Consider the following 18,169-nt stretch of genomic DNA (forward strand, 5'->3'; position numbering starts at 1 on the left):
GCAGATTCCTAGGGTGTCTTTTAATAATGTCTTCTAGAATGTCCTTCTTTTTTTTTTTTTTTTTAATTTTTTTTTCAACGTTTTTATTTATTTTTGGGACAGAGAGAGACAGAGCACGAACGGGGGAGGGGCAGAGAGAGAGGGAGACACAGAATTGGAAACAGGCTCCAGGCTCCGAGCCATCAGCCCAGAGCCTGACGCGGGGCTCGAACTCACGGACCTCGAGATCGTGACCTGGCTGAAGTCGGACGCTTAACCGACTGCGCCACCCAGGCGCCCCTAGAATGTCCTTCTTTTTAAAGATGAGGTATCTTCTGATATCACAAACTGCTCAGGAAAGAACATGGCTAAGTAGAGAAAACCGTCTTACACAAAAATCTCTCTTCAGCATTCAAATTATGAAAAAGCAGTGACTAGAAAAAAATTCATTGGTGGATTTAGTAAAGTTAAATGATGCCAGATACCTAAATTGCTCCTATATTTTAGGAGAATAACTAGAGTTGAACTAATTCTCTAAGAAGACTCTTCAACAATAGTTTGAAGGTTCAACAGCAGACTCTGAGAAACAGACATACTGCTCTTCATAATTTTGGTAAATTAAAAATACTGAGATATTTAAGTTTTTTACTAAATAGTAAAAAATTCAGCCACAATTTAAAGGCATACTCATTTGTGAATATATGTATGACAAGAGAGCTTTGCTGCAAAATATTTCACAAGTGAAATTAACTAATCAGCACTGAACAAAAAATCTTTGAATCCAGATTGTGATAGACCTGGTCTCCAGCGAGGACACAGAATACAGCCCCTTGAGTTGTTTCTCATTCTCGATCATGTTCTACACCTCTACTCAAGGGAGTAGGATTAGATTCCTTGCAGCACACCTAGCTGTTTAGGGTGCAAGGCTTATTTCATTATCATGTATCCCATCATGATTCTTGTTTTACCTGGAAATATATAGAAGCCATACACTCTGCTTTTATGCATGTCTCTGGTTCACACTCTTATTTCATCTACAGTTCAAGTATAAGCTAGTCATAAGTTCCCAAGAGGCTCTCCATAAACTGGGTTCTTTCTTCCTGGGTCCTTGGGATCCATGGCTTTTCTTCTCACCTCTTAAGCAAATCAGCTCTTCCTACCCTGGGGCCAGCTCAGAACTACACGTCTTTAAGTCACCTATACCCAACTAAGTGACTTTCCTGGATTCTACCCTTCAGCACTTGAACAAAATTGACTTAAAAAAAGATAATTTCTGGGGCGCCTGGGTGGCTCAGTCGTTTAAGCATCTGACTTCAGCTCAGGTCATGATGTTGCAGTTAGTGGGTTCAAGCCCTACATCAGGCTCTGTGCTGACAACTCAGAGCCTGGAGCCTGCTTCAGATTCTGTGTCTCCCTCTCTCTCTGCTCCTCTCTACACTCATGCTCTCTCTCTCTCTCTCTCAAAAAAAAAACATTAAAAAACAAAAAAAGGATTTCTGGCTGGCAGTTGAGGAAAACAACCAAGATGGATTTCTCTGATCCTTTTTTCTTACCCTTGTTTTAGAGAGCTTTATCAAGTGCCTTGAGTTTGTTCACAGTATCAGAGAGTTTACCTATTTTCTAGCCCTATGATTATATCACTTCAAATATTACAAATAATATTTCCCCCAAACAACTGTATTTTCACTATTCACCATTAGATTTCTGAGGAATTATACATTTGATACAAAGATGCATTCACTAGTTAAATGACTTGCCAGAAAGCAAAAAACAAATTTTTTTTTTGGTATATCCAATTACTAGTCTTGCTCTAGGAATAATAGAAACCTGTTTATTCACCAATAATAGAAACCTGTTTATTCAATGTTTATTGAAAACCTGACAATCCAGGATATAAAGAATAGACTTTATAGCTCCTTTCAAGTGGCTTAAGCTTAAAATGGGAACAAGATATCTAAGCCCTCCATTACTAATGAGAAATTTGATAAAATACATAGTTGGGAAATATACCTCATATACATATGGTACTTAATAGTTCATTTACAAGGATGGTTTTAGAACTCAGAGTAAACAATAAGCCTGAGCTCCCTGATGGTTAGAAACCATTAATTTATTCAATTAAACACACACACACACACACACACACACACACACACACACACAAAGCATTTGCTTAGTGTCTATTCAAAATAAGTAAAACAGGACATAGTTCGGGATGATATTTAGGCAGAGCTGGAGGAACCTACTAGTATTTTGTTGGGGAGAGTTGCTGAGGATGGAAACAGTCACAGATGTTTGCTGTGCAGTGGCTCAGTATCATGAGTATTTTCTGATTGGGTTTTCCTCCCCTCCACCTCCCACCCCTTTCCTCATTAACGTTCCCATCTGCAGCACTGTGTTTCTGGAGGACTCCCCTGGGAAACCATTCTAAGGTAGAAGGAACATGGACACAATGCTGATTCTTACCAGTTCCGCTTGACTACATGATGGTTACTTCCTCTACTGTTTGGATTTTAATTTCCACTTTATACCTCTCAACTTCCCCTCATCATTCCTTTCTAAATGGTCCATTTGAGGGAGGAACCAGACTTTTGTTCTTGACCAAATTTCTGGGGACATGTTTTCTTTTTATGTCCAAATATGGATTTTAGTAACTTGGAAGGATGCCTAAAGCACACACTCGTTTTACTTCTGCTTGTGGCAGTTTGTTATGCACTTCTTGTGATGTCCCATGTGTTACTTTGCTGGGCTGTTGTTGGTTTCTTTTATTGCTTTTTTATTTTAATTTCTTGAAAAAAATTTTTAATGTTTATTTATTTTTGAGAAAGACACAGAGTGCAAGCAGGGGAAAGACAGAGAGAGAGGGAGACACTGGATCAGAAGCAGGCTCCAGGCTCTAAGTTGTCAGCACAGAGCTGGACGCAGGGCTTGAACTCACAAACCATGAGATCATGACCTACGTTGAAGTCGGACGCTTAACTGACTGAACCACCCAGGTGCCCCTCTTTTGTTACTTTTTGGTAACTGAGGGGTTGATGATGCCAAGTTCCCCGAGGACAATTACTACTCATTCCATCCACTCCGATTCTATCAAAGTGGCTCGCAACAGAAAGTGGTTCTCAAACTTGATTGAATTTACTGAACATGAACTGAATGGGTTTATGTTCTGTTTGATCAATTTCACTTGTGGTATTGCCTGGTTACCCTTGACTAGTACAGGTGCACAATTATTTGAAAAGTAGTTCAAGTTTTCGAAATTGATTTTGCCCAAATCTCAAGTTTTTTAGTCTATTTAGTACACATTTACATAACATTGATTCACTGTCTCTCCCTCCTTTGAATCTGTGGTCATATGAAATTGACAGCGATAAGCTATCCATGCTGCTGCCAGTATCTTGCTACTCAGCCTTCTTTTCATGTCATTTCTTCACTTCATCTTTATTAAATGTTTACAAATCATTTAGGTTCAAGCTACAAGACCGAAATTGTGGCTAAATGCTTGCAATGACAGCTGTAGTTTTCTGCCAGTATTTGAATGCAGTTTTCTTGATCAGTTTTGTTTTTGAGTGTGCAATTTGCAGTTACCTCCTGGAAAAAGAAGCATGCTAATGGATTTCAGATGTGGCATGAATTACTTATTTGTACATTCGTGCAAAATCAAACACATTTGGGACAAATTTTGTTTACTCGTTGGTTTCAAAGAATAGAATTGTGCCAGTAATTCAGCAAGTGCAAAGGCAATCCTTACAAATGGGGCAACTTGTTGATTTCAGAGAATACAGTTTGAGACTTTCTGCTGGAGAAAGAAAGAATGAGCCAGTACCAGTGCACATTCCTGAAGTTACCGAAGCTTGCAATTCTACTCTAATCTGTTTCTTTTTGCTGCTATGGGGAGAGGGAAATTCATTCCACAGATTAAGTGTTAACTAGTTTTAACAAGAATCTCATCTTTGATGAGAAGTAAATCTTTGATCAAGTTTGAATGGAACAGAGACACTATGTGAATATTCTTCTATTATCTGGTGATAGACACAGAATCTACATAGAATGAGATGTCAGCTGGGCCTCTGTTATTGGAAGGATCTCCTATCACTTTGGTGAAATGAAAGATGCTTTTAAAGCCAAAGTCAGAGTCAACCTCCTCTTTTGTGACTCTGCATGGACTGAACTTGCAAAGAGCATTACCTCATCTTGCCAGTTTGTGTCATGAGCATAAGGGTTATGCCTACAGGAGGTATGAGTATCTCTTAACACCAATTATTACCACAGCCAAAGCAGAACTTAGAGCTTCTGCTGACAATTTAAGGTCCTACTGGTCCTACTGACAATTTAAGGACCATTAGAGTATTTCACATTTGCAGGTTTTATAGAGAGATGCAAGGTCTCTTCTTTTCTTTAGATGCCTCCTTTCCCTTTCTCATGCCCTACTAATGAGACTCATGACCTCTCATGTTTAGGAATTAGAGTACTGGTGATGACAGTAATAAAGGTAAGAGAAGTAAAAGAGAAATATTATAATATCCTAGAAATAGAATATATATTTTTGATGGTTTCTCTTTTCTACTGCACATTTTCCATGTGAAGTATTATGACCCTGCCCTCTGATTTTTAGAGCTGAATGCAATTTCCTGATGTTAAGATTAAGTTAGGGTATTGGTTCTCAAACTTGAACACACATCAAAATCATGAGATTGTTAAAACACAGGTTGCCGAGCCCCATCCCCAGATCCAGTAGGTCTGATGGGGCCCAGGAATGAGCATTTATAATAAATTATTGGATGATGCTTAATGCTTCTGGTCTAGGGACCACACTGTGGAAATCGTAGAGTTGGGTAGTTACATAGCATAGTCTTTTGCTGCAGAAGTGTGATCATACTGACTTCTTTCATCCCTTTACCTAATAGCTGCCATACAATTTTTATGAAACAATTTTAAGGACACTTTTTGAGTGTGCATGAATCAGATACATATATACACTGTTCACAAATGTATATTAGAAATAAGTCCAATTTCTAATATGCATTTATTAGGGGAGGGGCAGAGACAGAGAGGGAGGGAGAGAATCCCAAGCAGGCTCCGTGCTGTCATCACAGAGCTCCACATGGGGCTTGATCCCATGAACTGTGAGATCATGACCTGAGCCGAGATCAAGAGTCAGACGCTTAACCAACTGAGCCACCAAGGTGCCCCTAGAAATAGTCTTAAGTTAACTGAACAGTCAGTGGTTATGGTATTTGGAGAAGCAAAATTATGAAACTGTACTAGATTTTTCAGGAGAAAATCAATTACTTCCATCCACACAGCATCAGCTTATTTAAAATGTAATTAAGGTATCACCATAAAATCAACTCCTATCCATTTATATGGCTTTAGAGAATTTTTATTTTTTTTATTTTTTTTATTTTTTTAAATGTTTTTATTTTTACTTTTGAGACAGAGAGAGACAGAGCATGAGCAGGGGAGGGGCAGAGAGAGGGAGACACAGAATCTGAAGCAGGCTCCAGGCTCTGAGCTGTCAGCACAGAGCCCGACGTGGGGCTTGAACTCACGGAGTGTGAGATCATGACCTGAGCTGTCGGACACTTAACCGACTGAGCCACCCAGGCGGCCTGGCTTTAGAGAATTTTTAGATACTCAAAGGCAACTAACAACTAAAAGCAATGAAAAGCAGTAAGCAGACTAAATACCCATTTTATTTTCTGCTTGAAGTATTCGTTTCTGCTAATATCATAATTTACTCAATTATAGTCTTCCTTTAGCAAAATATCTATTTTCTGTGATCAAAGTCCTTCACTGGGCTGTATAATTATACATAACAAAAATTAGACATTTCCTCACAAAACTAACCAAAGCAGTGAGAAACCCTAATGACATTAGTGAGGATCAAAAAAAAAAAAAAAAAAAGGTAGTGTTTGAAAGCTCTTTGGTAATGACAATGTCAGGTATGCTAAGACAGTTGATTACACTATAATTTCTAAATCCACCTTTGGATATGCGATCATTTAAATTTCAAATGAAAGAAGTCAAGGAAAGATGTTCCTAGCATCTGAGAATCTGTACATGTTAGCTCAAGTTTCTCTTTTTTTTAAAGTAGATGTATAGATAATAACTTCTTTACTTTTCAAAATAGTATTTTAGTTATCCTTATGTTTATGAAGAAATGTGCAAAAGATAATAGGTGATCCCCAAGAGCGTAGAGCTTCTTAAACCCTGAGCATATTTTTTTCTGTTCTTAAAGGCTTTTAAAAAATACAGTTTTTTCTTTTTAGTGTTTTAGTTGCTCCTGCATCACAGACAATAGTGATAAAAATCAAATTGAATCATTTAAAATACAGCTAAAAATAGAAAAAATATTTTGACAAACAAAACTTTATAGTTGAAGCATGGTATTTAATTTGGCTGTGTAGTACGTTTTTCCCCAGTAGAAATGTGGAAAGATGAGCCACCAAGGTATAACATGTATCTAAGTATGTAGGTGCTAATGACTAGGTATTCCACACATGCAAAGTCTAGAACAATGTGGAAAACAGCTCACTGACAAACTGGCAAATGGGAGCCTGTCAACTGTAAAGAAAGACTCTGTCCAGGTACTTAAAAATCAGTGAAGTTTGGTTTTTAAAAGTTCAAAACAAATTGAAAAAACAATTCCACTGGACAAACAATGCCTTAACCTGAAAAAATGGCTTTAACATTAGGATTTCCTTACTCTTGGCAGTGAGGTGCAAGAGATTTGGTTGTTGAGGATGTGCTAGGGTGATCAACCATCCCATTTGCTCAGGACTGAGGCATTTGCTGGGTTGTGGGGCTTTCAGTAGTCAAACCAAGATAGTCTTGGGTAAACAGGGACATTTGGAAACCCTAGGTTGTATTTTCGCCTCTCAGTTATACCTTATGTAATACAAGCTAGGTGCTGCATCCTGGATTTGGCTCCATAATCAGCTTTATTAAGCCCTTGTATCAAGTTCATTTTTTGATGTTTCAGTTTCTTTAGCAAATTAGTAATGATACCTGTAAATCCTGACTGATTTTAGTAATGGCATAATTACCAGCTAAACAAAATGCCCTATGTTTAATTTTTTGAAAGTTCAATTGAGTAAACAAATTCCTTCAAATTGGGCAATCGATGCTTTCTCTTACTTGCCAGTTCCCAAAAGACTTTTTTTTTTTCCTAGAAGAATGAGGCTTTTAGAAAGTTGTATATGATTTAAAAAAAAATCTGGGGCTCCTGAGTGGCTCAGTAGGTTAAGCGTCTGACTTTGGCTCAGGTCATGATCTCATGGTTTGTGGGTTCGAGTCCTACATCGGGTTCTGTGCTGACAGCTCAGAGCCTAGAGCCTGCTTCAGATTCTGTCTCCCTCTCTCTCTGCCCCTCCCATGCTCATGCTCTGTTTCTCAAAAATAAATAAATGTTAAAAAAAAATTTAAAAATCCTTTCTTAACTCAAACTAGTGATTTCCAAAGCCATTGCCTTTGAGGAAGATTACACAGAGACTATGCAATGAAGTTGTAGAAACAAAGTGACACATTGATGGGTTATAATATATTTCCCGTTCATTTAACTTCCTTTTGGAATAGATGAATATCTGTTGTCTTATAGGTAGGTGACAGCTCATAGAGAAATAATTTCTAAAACTTTATTTATATATGACTCCAAGTATGGGGCAATAAAATGATATTCATGTAGTTTTATGGCTGCCAAGAATGGTGCTGCTCATTTGAAATTCTCAGGGCAAACTGCTCTTTCAGCATCACCCATGGATAGCAAAACTTGTTTGAAAAAACTTGCTCAGTGTGAATTGATATTTGCATGTTATGTTACTCTTTTAACCCCTTTGCTTTTGCACTAAATTGAAAAGTTCTGGACAAATACATGAAAAGGAGTAAAAAAAAAATAATAAATCATGTTTTCACTGAATGTTAAAACATAGACAGTTGTTTAAAGATATAGGGATGCCTGGGTGGCTCAGTCAGTTAAGCATCGGACTTCAACTCAGGTCATGATCTCACAGTTCGTGGGTTCAAGCCCCACATCGGGCTCTGTGCTGACAGCTCAGAGCCTGGAGCCTGCTTCAGATTCTGTATCTCCTTCTCTCTCTGCCCCTCCCCCACTCATGCTCTGTCTATCTTACTCTCTCTCTTTTAATGTTTAATAAAACATTAAAAATATAAAAATAAAAATATATTTATAAAGCAGAACACACTTAAAAATACCTACTGGTATTTAAATTATTGGGTGCCATCTGTGGCTAGTAATAGTATGTTCAAAGGTACAGTTGAATTTAACACCAAAGCACAGTACACATTTCAGCCATTAAATAAAAAATGTCCTTAGCTTTAGGTTATGTAATGATAAACTGTACCTGTTGAAAAATATATGTGGAAAAAAGAAATAATTTTAATACAAATATGACTCATCTGCAGGCATTCATTTATTCCGATCCAGCAACCATGGTAAATGTGTTTGGATTACTGGGCATAGTACAAAATATTTAAAAGGGAGTGGAGGTCTTTATTAAAACAGAAGGCTCTTCAAACTCCACAATGATGTCAGAAATATAGGTCCTTGGAGCACATTATTGTTTTAAGCGGAGGTCCCCATACTTTCACATTGGTTATAAAACATTATTTTGTGCTGCTGGCCTGGACTGGGAATGTCGTACATCTGCAGGCAATTAGAAGAAGCTGGACTGCATGTTTGATTAGCTCAATAATAAACGGGCACAAGTGTGACTCGACTTATGTTAGTCAGATTCCCCAGACAGATTATCCTGTTGTTATCATATGAAATAACCCCCTTTTATCAACAATTAAGTAAATCCACATTTATGGGCACTTTGCAAAATTGTGAGGTGGGAAGAAATCCAACTTAAGCCTTAAGTCATCCAAAAAACTTTTAACCCTGCTTTCAATGATACAGACCCCAATCCCAAGTTTTAGAAATTGGTTGAATTATGCAGAACAGTTGGGCTGGGAATACTCTGTGTGCACACAGTAAGTGTATGTTTTTAGCATGTATTATAAGCACGGCATTTAATCGTTTTAGCTTATATGTAAAGAAAAAAATTCTCATAGAAGTAAGAATTACAAATGTTGTAATATGTGAAAAATAACTTTGTAAGGTAGTCTAAATCTTTTTCAGAAAAAGTAAATAGGATTTAATTTTTATTATTCACACTTTATTACACAGCTTCTACTGTAACCAGTACATATTCTAAGTCTTGAATATGCTTTATCCTAGAGCTTCTTCACTTGGTTCTAGGCTTTGTTCTTGAAGTCAACCATAATCATCAATGATAGACTATAAGCTACTTTGGGAAATGACCTATTCATTTATGTTTTTTTTCTCCTAAGTACCATTTAAAATATACATCTGAAGCATGAAAAATAATTCAGTACATAAAAGTCAATGCTTAAAAAATTTCAGCATAACTTTTCAGTTTCAGGAAAAATTCCACCAACCCTTCCAGTTCAACTATATATTTAAATAACACAATTAAAAAGTTGGTATCTTCAATAAGCTCAAGATACCTTTCACCAATATTCACTCAAATACGTATACATAAAGTAACCTCGTGAGGGTATCTCCTTGACATAATCCTTAAATTAAATATCAGAATATCAAGCAGATGCTGAAGCATTCATCATCAATATTGGAATTCTGACTCATGACAGTAACACGAAACAGATGCTAATATGATGCGCCCTCTGAAAAGTGACACCATCACAGCACGGGTTAGCTCTTGATGTGGGGTACTTAAAAATTTGAACACAAAATATAAAACAATAAAAGTCAGAGCGTGATAGGTGTCCTTACTTCATTTATAAGCCATTTGAAATCTATCTCCTACAGAAGATAAAACTCAACACTAATGAAGGAAAGGCAGCACCTCAGGGAACCAGAAGATGCTTCTTTCACTTAATGTAGCATGTAGGTGATCCCAATTGAGCCCCTCAGTGCTGAGGGAGGAAGGTGCTCTCTTCCTCACTCATGAGCAGGTAGAAGGTAAGAACTCCTGGGCCCTTTCCATTGGCCAGTGTGCACCAGGCACTTGTGGTATAATATGGGGTCTACTGTCTCAGCCCCTGGCAGTGAAAAAGGAGTCTGGGGCTCCTATGGCCCATCTTCGTAACAGTCTCCACACCAGGCAGATCTGAAAGGGTTTGCTAAGAAGGAAAAGGGGGGGGGAGGGGCGCCTGGGTGGCTCAGTCGGTTAAGTGGCCGACTTCGGCTCAGGTCATGATCTCGCGGTCCGTGAGTTCGAGCCCCGCATCGGGCTCTGTGCTGACAGCTCAGAGCCTGGAGCCTGTTTCAGATTCTGTGTCTCCCTCTCTCTGACCCTCCCCTGTTCATGCTCTGTCTCTCTCTGTCTCAAAAATAAATAAACGTTAAAAAAAATTTTTTTTTAAATAAAAAATAACAAAAAGAAGGAAAAGGGGAACAAAATCTCTTAGCACAGTCCAGTTAGCTAATATCCTACACATCTTCAAAGCCCAAGATTCTTATCATTTTGCTAGCATGAGTCTACAGCTGTTTCTAGAATAATGCACAGTGATGTGTACTCTTTGTGAAAATAAACAGAAAAACCCAAGTAGATGGTGCTATGGTGCAAGTGATATAAGTGAAATGTACTCCCATGACAACTTAAAAAGACATAAATGTGAGTGGGGGAGATTCCCTCAAAGGTAACAAGAAACAGAAGTCCCATCTCTTTACCCCTCAGTGAGGAAAATAAGTTAGTGGCAAGTGAAATGAAATCTTGAGAACCCAAAGGACATTTATGGAGTAGCTTGACAGGCACAATTTCAAATTCCGAATGAATAACCTGACTGCTCCTGCTGACAGCTGTGACTCTGGCCCCACTGCCGGGGTTTTCAGGCTAGCTCTGCTCTCACCACCTGTGTGACCTCTGGTTCTCAAACTTGGCTACACACTGGAATCACGTGGGGAGCTTTAAAAAATACTGATGCCTGGAACCCACCCCCAGAGACTGTTATTTAATTGGGCTGGGGTGTGGCTTGGATATAGAGAAGTTCTAAAAGCTCCCAAGAGACTCTAAATATGTGTAGCTAAGGTTTAGAAGCCCTGATGACCTCTCTGAGCCACAGTTTCCTCCTTTGTAAAATGATGACCATATAGGCAGCAACCACCTTTTAGGATTATTACAATGATTAATTGTTATTATTAACAATGACTAATTATTCATAATGATTCATTATTGCAATGATTATTGGCATGTGGGAAGCTCTCAGCAAATGTGAGCTGTTATCGTGCTCACCACGAGGTGCACCTGGACAAGAACTTTCTCCTTAGCATAATCAGTCATGCTTACCTTGACACACGTTATGCTCACTCTGCTCATAGCCCGTTGCGCACTGGATCCGGTGAGAAGGGTTGGCTGGGATGCGCTGAGGGTCAGCTGGGTTCCGTCGGATGACAAAGTTATTTCGGCCAGTCTGTACTTCAGGGCCTGCAACAGCAGCAGCACTGGCGACCAAGCCACCCCCAGGCATCACTGCACTGGCTGCCATGCCACTGGCTGCCATGCCCCCAGCGCCTGCACCTGATGTGGCGGCAGCATTTGCAGTGGCACCCACACCTTCCGCTGCCGCCGGTGTTTCTTGCTGAGGCTGTTCATTATTGACAATAATCTGGGCTGTTTTAGGAAGGCAGAGGTATCCTCCGTAGTGGTTGACACATTTCATTCCACCTTTGCAAGCGTCTGGGACAATGTCACATTCATCAATATCTGTGGTCAGCAATAAAAGAAATCAGGAATCTTCTCAGAGGGAAATCTGAACATGTAAATATATACTCATGCCTTTTTGGTAGAATATAAACAGGACAGGAAGAGTGACATGAGATGGAGACAGAAAGCTATGTTCAGATGAGAAGTCTTTGAAGTTGGCTCACCTTTGCACTGCTGTCTTACAGGATCCCATTCATATCCATCTGTGCATTGCTGTGAAGAAACATCAAAGATGGGGCCAGGAGACAGTTAATTTGTGTATCCAACTTCCTAAGAAGTCACTCTAAAAGCTTCATTCTTATGGCAACAATCCTTGCTCTAGAGTCTTAGATACATGATGTGATGGGTAGTTTAACATTCTCTAGATTTTCTTTCTTTCTCTTTTTTTCTTTTTCTTTCTTTCTTTCTTTCTTTCTTTCTTTCTTTCTTTCTTTCTTTCTTTCTTTCTTTCAGACATATCTGTGCATTGGATCACTTTAGGAGGTCCCTTCTCAATCACCAGCTGCCTCACCACTTCTGTTGTATTTAGAACAATTGCCCATCACCATGCTGGAATTCTTTTCTCTGTCAGGATACTCATCTTCTCTAATCTCCCTGAATGCTCTTTTTGCTTTATTTGCCCTCCTTCCACATTATAAATTTTACCAAAAGAAAGAAAGATAGATTCAACCAAGTTCTTTTTTTCCTTCACTTGACACTTCCCCTCCTCTCTCTATTGTCTTAAAGCATTCTAGCAGCTGGCTTTCCTTATTCCTGTTCAACTGAGTCCCAAGTCTTGCACTCACACCTTGACCTGTCTCCTAGCTTCAATTCCTACAGGTCCTCTCTAGTTCAATCACTGAACAAACCATCTACTGAGTACCTTCTCCTACCAGCCACCATTCTAGTACTTCAGGATGCAGAGGTCATGAAGACCTTGTGCTTGTTCTCAAGCAGCTCACAGATCAGAAGAGACAGACAGGTAGACAAGTTGGAGCAAGATGTCAGGTGCCGTGACACAAGCATGTATGTGGAAGAAGTGATGAATGCTATACAGGGTAGCGTGTGGGCATGACAGGGTGGCAGAGAAGTTTTATGGGGGAGGCCACAAGTGAATTGGGCCTTATATGCTCTTCCCAGGCAAAATGAGGGAATTCTAGGGGTGAGGAACCATGTGAGCAAAGGTGTGACATTGTTAAAGAGGAACTGGGAGTAGTCTGGGTGGGGGGAGGATGAGGTTAGAGGAGTAGGCAAGAACTGAATTCTATCTTGAATGTCAATGAAACTCAAGCTTTATGATCAAGCTTAAGAGTCACCCAGGGTGCTTGTTAAAATGCAGACTCAAAAGATCTGATTCTGTAGGTCTGGGTAGGGGGCTTGGAATCTGAATTCCTAACAAGCATCCCAGGTGACCCTGTCACAGGTTGCCTATAGGCTACTTCCTGAGAAACACTGCTGTAAGTGATAAGAGGCCCCTGAAGAATTTTTTTAATTATTATTTTTTTTTCTCTCCACAATTTTTAAGCTCAGGAAAACATTTGACCAGATGCAGATTTGAGGGAGATGCTTCAGGAAAGATTGAGCAAAAGTACAGTGAACAAACAAATAAACTTGAATTCTTTTAATAGAGCTGAGAGTTGCTCATGCACACAACAGATGCTTGGCAAGTAAATTGCTGAACGGAGACAGCTCAGTTAAAATATTTTAATGATATCTGAAACTTCACAGGGTGAAAGTTAAACTCGTTTTATCTTCTAAGCTAATTCTTTTTAGTTTCCCCAACCTGTCCAAGGCACTGCCACCTTTCTTAGGACCCAGGATTACAACCTTAATATCCACACTGACTTTTCCAACTATTCTCCTGCAAGCTCTGCCAACCTTGTGTCCATTTCTAGATCTACCACGTTGGTGAAAGCCTTCTTGGCTTCATGAGTAGGCAACGCTCTTGGCAGGTCTCCATAACTCTGTGTGCCACACACAGCTTCCACGACAGCCTTTCTTGCTGTCTTGGTTATGTTACTCCTGCATTTAAGAGCTCACACTGGTTTGCAGACCTCTCAACTCTGACTACTGCTATCTGCAGGTTCCCTCCACTATCCAGCTCCAGCCCATCTAACCTTGACATCTCCTCAACTTGTCTTGGTTGTTCTTACCTCTAGACTTTAATTATGTCACTTTCACTGATTCAGGGGCCACTTCAACCTTTCTAGGTTAATCTGAAGTCATTACTTCCTTTAAGGTTCAGCATGGAGCTCAACCTCTTCCAATATGCCGGTACTGACAATTGCTTCCTTGATTTTCTATTTCTTTAGCAACTTGTATAGTCTATATAATGATAATATTTGTACTTGCTCAGGAACTTTGTAGTTTTCAACAATATTTTCCCAGGGTAAATTCTCTAAGATGAAGATCTGAATTTTCTTAATAAAAAAACTTAAATTCTTTTGCTAGTGGTAAGAATTGCTTATGCACATGGCAGGTACTTGGTGAGTAAATGGCTGAATAGACTTTAACTTTAAAATGGAAGGGGGATATGAGGTTGTCTTGTGGATATGGGCTCAATCTTCTACCTTTCAAGTCAGGCACAATGACAGTTCACTTGAATAATCTGTATGCTAACTAGAGAAGACATGCAGATTGTTTTAGGTATTTAGTTCCAGTACATTTAATATGGATCTACTATTAAACAAGCCTGGACTGAGTTTAGCTTCACCACTTGCTGGCTGTGTAGCCTTCAGCAATTTAGATACTCTCTCTGGTCTGCGGTTCTCCTATTGGTGAAAGGAAGATGATACCACTTCTCTCATACTTCACCACGAAAATGAAAGGAGATGGTGTCTCCACAGTGGGGTACTCAAAAAGTAGTTACATCTTATTCTTTAACCATGAATCATTAGGCATACACAGTTCAAGAGAGAATAGACCCAATCTTAAAACAAAAAGGATGTCATATCTGGAAAATCTGCTATAAAAATAATAAACCCTAGTTAGTGGTCTAAAATTATAGTGTTTAATCCACAAGGAACTTTCTCTGCTAAAGATGAATGTGATTTAGCTGATTAACCAAAGAGAAGGGGGTATAAGACAAGCAATTGTAGCAATAAAATATTTTATTGGATGAATATAAAAAATGTGTAGTTAACTTCATTCTAGCTTCCTAAGAAGGCAGTAAGTTTAGCCTGAATAATAAAACATTCTCATTTGAAGATAAACAATCATTTCTTGTGCTTTATTTATCTTCAGCAGAGGAAGCAACTATATTTATCATTAAGTTAACAAAATATTTATGTGAAAACTTATTTGATTTATAGTTGATTTGAACAACAACAAGGAACATTTTCCAGATGAATACTAACATTCTAGGGATAATAGGATACCAAAAAGTGAGATAATGCTTATTATCAGTAATTGACATTAGCTCACTTTTAGGAGTTTTATTTTCAAAAATTTTTCACATTCTTTTGAGTAGGATTACTTAATTTTAAATTGGGAGAAAATAGAAAAATATGTTTTTCATATTATGATCCAGGACAAATACCACTTGTCTCACAACACAGGTTAAAGAGTAGAAAACACAAAACAAAAGCAAACAAAAAGAAAACACAAAACAGAGGTGCACAGAAACTCACCAGAAGTGAGGTTAAGTATTGCCCTCTGTTCTCACCACATTCATTCCTGATGGTGGGATGGGTCTGATGATGTTTTCAATATTTTATTAAACATTGGTTATACCCATGCAATTCACTAATTAATCAAATATTACTTGGAAATAATCAGATGTAATTAATTAGAAAATGCAAAACCAAATTTCACACAATGCATTTTAAGACCACTTTAGCCAATGCTGCATCCTGGTAGCACATAAAGTTTACCTGAAGGGCATTTATATGAATTATTATTTATACTATAAATGAATATATAGCCTTTATAAATTCAATACAGGCCATTTACATGAGAACATAAGTCACACACCCAAATGAGGCACATGCTTTCTTTGTGATGTTTGTTTTTATCTGCCTGTATATAGGGATCCAGGCTTTCCAATTCCTTACCTTCATTAATTTATTGCATGTTTTGGAAACATGTACCTTACTTAGGTTTTTGTTTTTAAAAGGGTCTCTCTCCTTTTTTGGTTTTGCAGAATCATTACATTTTGCTCCCTATCTCAATTGGTGATCTAAATGAACTTTTGGAGGAACCATGGGCAATTTAAATAAATCTTAAAATGTGAACTATATTAAAGTGTTGTTTAATTTATTACCCTCCACAGCCTACAGCCCACATACACTGGCAGGAGTGGATAAAGTCTCTCTTGTGTCACTGAATCCCGCTGAACCGCACTTATCTCAAATTCCATCACCCCTTACCGTGTACGTGATGGTTTCTTCGGTGTCCTGTGACTTGACCAGAGCCAGAGTCAGCATAGTTAGGAAAAGGGCTTTCAACATCATGAATCTCAAAGAAAACACAGGACAAACCGGTGCTTAGTATCTGCTGGAGGGGTGGGGGGCGGAATAACAAAAGTTTAGCTGTGAAGTATCAAGTAAGGAAGGGCAGGAGGGAGAGGTTTAGGTTCCATCATACCCAATTTCCAATCTACTTTCTCATTCCCCCTCCCCCTCCTCAACCTTCGTGGCCAAACGAGGCACCAAAGACTGTAAAACGGCTGCAGAATTACATTTCACTTTACTCCATCCAGCTGCGCTTAACATATACAAAGGATATTCAGCAAGCATTTTATACTGTACCTACACAACAGGCTCCAGAAATGGGGTGGAAAAGAAAAGAGAGGGTGCTTAATTTCAAAGGAGATGGTGCATTTGTGTGTGTGTGTGTGTGTGTGTGTGTGTGTGTGTGTGTGTGTGAGAGAGAGAGAGAGAGAGAGAGAGAGAGAGAGAGAGAGAAGGTGGGGCAGCAAATCTCAGATTCCTTGAACGTTAAGGCTTTCCCTGTGTGCTCACCTCCAGCTAGTAAAGGAAGTTCCTTGCACAGCTCAGCTGAAATACCTGTGAATCAATATGAATTACCTTGGCTTCAAGCTATTTTTTTTTTAACAAAACACCAAAACAAAACTCGAAGAGCAATCTCCTTCCCTAGTAGAATACCTGCACTTCAGAGTTCCTTCTTATATCCTCCAACACAAACTCTCTAAGTGGCATTTTCACGCCAGTTCTCTGCCTGCAGCTTTGTGTAAAAGCCCCAGGTTTGTGGAGAAGCAGCCCAAAGCTTCTGATTCTCTGCGCATTATCAGTCCTTTGGTATCAGAATCTGGCTGCCTACGGCCAGAACCGGGGAACCGCACCGCAGCCGGGTCCAGTTTCGGGGCAGCGGGCCTGCCCCCGGGGAGGTGAGGTCCCTCTCGCAACAGAAAGTCAACATGCGGCAGTACCCGGGAGCTGCTCAGCGCTCCAGCTTCAAACTAGCTCCTGTGGAATCCAGGTGTGGCTTAAATCTCGTACATTAGCCCCCTGAAACTTTCAAAGCCTCGTTTATGGGCAAAGCCCAGTCGGCTGATTGTCGGCGCGCACACACTTGCCCATCCAAACAGATGTCACCCGGGTACTCGCACATGCTGACAGATCGCATTCCGAGACCGCACACCTCCACCTTCCTCTCTGCGTGAGAGATCCTGCTCAGTCTGGGACAGTTCTCGGGTACCCCTGCACCCCTGAGGTCACCCCCACTTATTTCCCTTAGCGCTGCCCGGCGGGCACCGGGTGCACCGGGGGCTCCTACCTGTGCGGCCGCGCTGCGCTCCGGGCCTGGGCAGCAGGGGGAGAGCGCAGGGGAGGGCAGCCCGGTGGGTCTGAACTGGCGAGGTCTGGCAGCGGCCGCGGCGGCAGGAGGAGGAGGAGGAGAAAGGGAGGGAAAGGGGGAGGGCGAAGGGGGGCGGAGGAGAGAGCGGAGGGAGGTGCAAGAGCTGAGCCCAGCACTGCAGGCCGGGCGGGAGAGCGTGCTGCGCTTCTCGGTCCGCGCCCCCTCCTCTTAGCGCACTCTGCGTCCGCGCCTGCCCTCTCCTGTCAGCCCCCACCCCAGTTCCCAGACACCCGGAACCCCAGGCCGAAGATGGCACGTTTGGCGTGTGAGGTCTTGGGTTTGAATCAGCCTTGGTGATGCTCCAGCCTTCCGGACAGTATCTTGTGCCCTTTAGAGGGGAAACATCTCTCCCAGAGAGCTGCTGAGGGTCCTGAGGAACTGCTTAATCTTTTTTTTTTTTCCCTCCCAGTAAGTGACTCCTAGGACAGTAAATTAACCCATTCATTGAACTGGTTCTTTTGCCTTTTCTCTCAAATGCTTTTTTTTTTTTTTGCTCGTGGGGGAGGGTCTGCTTCCTCAAATGTAGAAAAAAATAGAATCCATTCATTCCACAAATATTGTTGACCTACTATGTGCCATGGTTGGCAATGGGCCAGGTATAACACACACTAACAAAATAACCAGCTTTGATTTTGGTCTCACACACC

General features: G+C 40.2%; 1 protein-coding gene across 2 annotated transcripts in view; it reads right to left on the minus strand.

The window, feature by feature from the left end:
- EFEMP1 (EGF containing fibulin extracellular matrix protein 1) overlaps positions 1-17,535 on the minus strand; it is a 60,501-nt gene extending 42,966 nt beyond the window's left edge. Inside the window, exons 1-5 of one of the 2 annotated variants that reach the window (XM_032592645.1) lie at positions 17,442-17,512; positions 16,667-16,711; positions 16,073-16,160; positions 11,891-11,939; positions 11,310-11,726 (exon numbers count right to left, since the gene is read on the minus strand). In XM_032592645.1, coding sequence (XP_032448536.1) covers positions 11,310-11,726; positions 11,891-11,939; positions 16,073-16,156 — 550 coding nt within the window. In that variant the 5' untranslated portion in view covers positions 16,157-16,160; positions 16,667-16,711; positions 17,442-17,512. Of the gene's footprint in view, positions 1-11,309; positions 11,727-11,890; positions 11,940-16,072; positions 16,161-16,666; positions 16,712-17,441 lie in introns of both variants that reach the window. The other variant, XM_030310642.2, reaches the window with a different exon arrangement.
- Between the last annotated feature and the right edge of the window lie 634 nt (positions 17,536-18,169).

Source organism: Lynx canadensis, chromosome A3, assembly GCF_007474595.2.
Source record: "Lynx canadensis isolate LIC74 chromosome A3, mLynCan4.pri.v2, whole genome shotgun sequence".
NCBI classification, from domain to species: Eukaryota; Metazoa; Chordata; class Mammalia; order Carnivora; family Felidae; genus Lynx; species Lynx canadensis.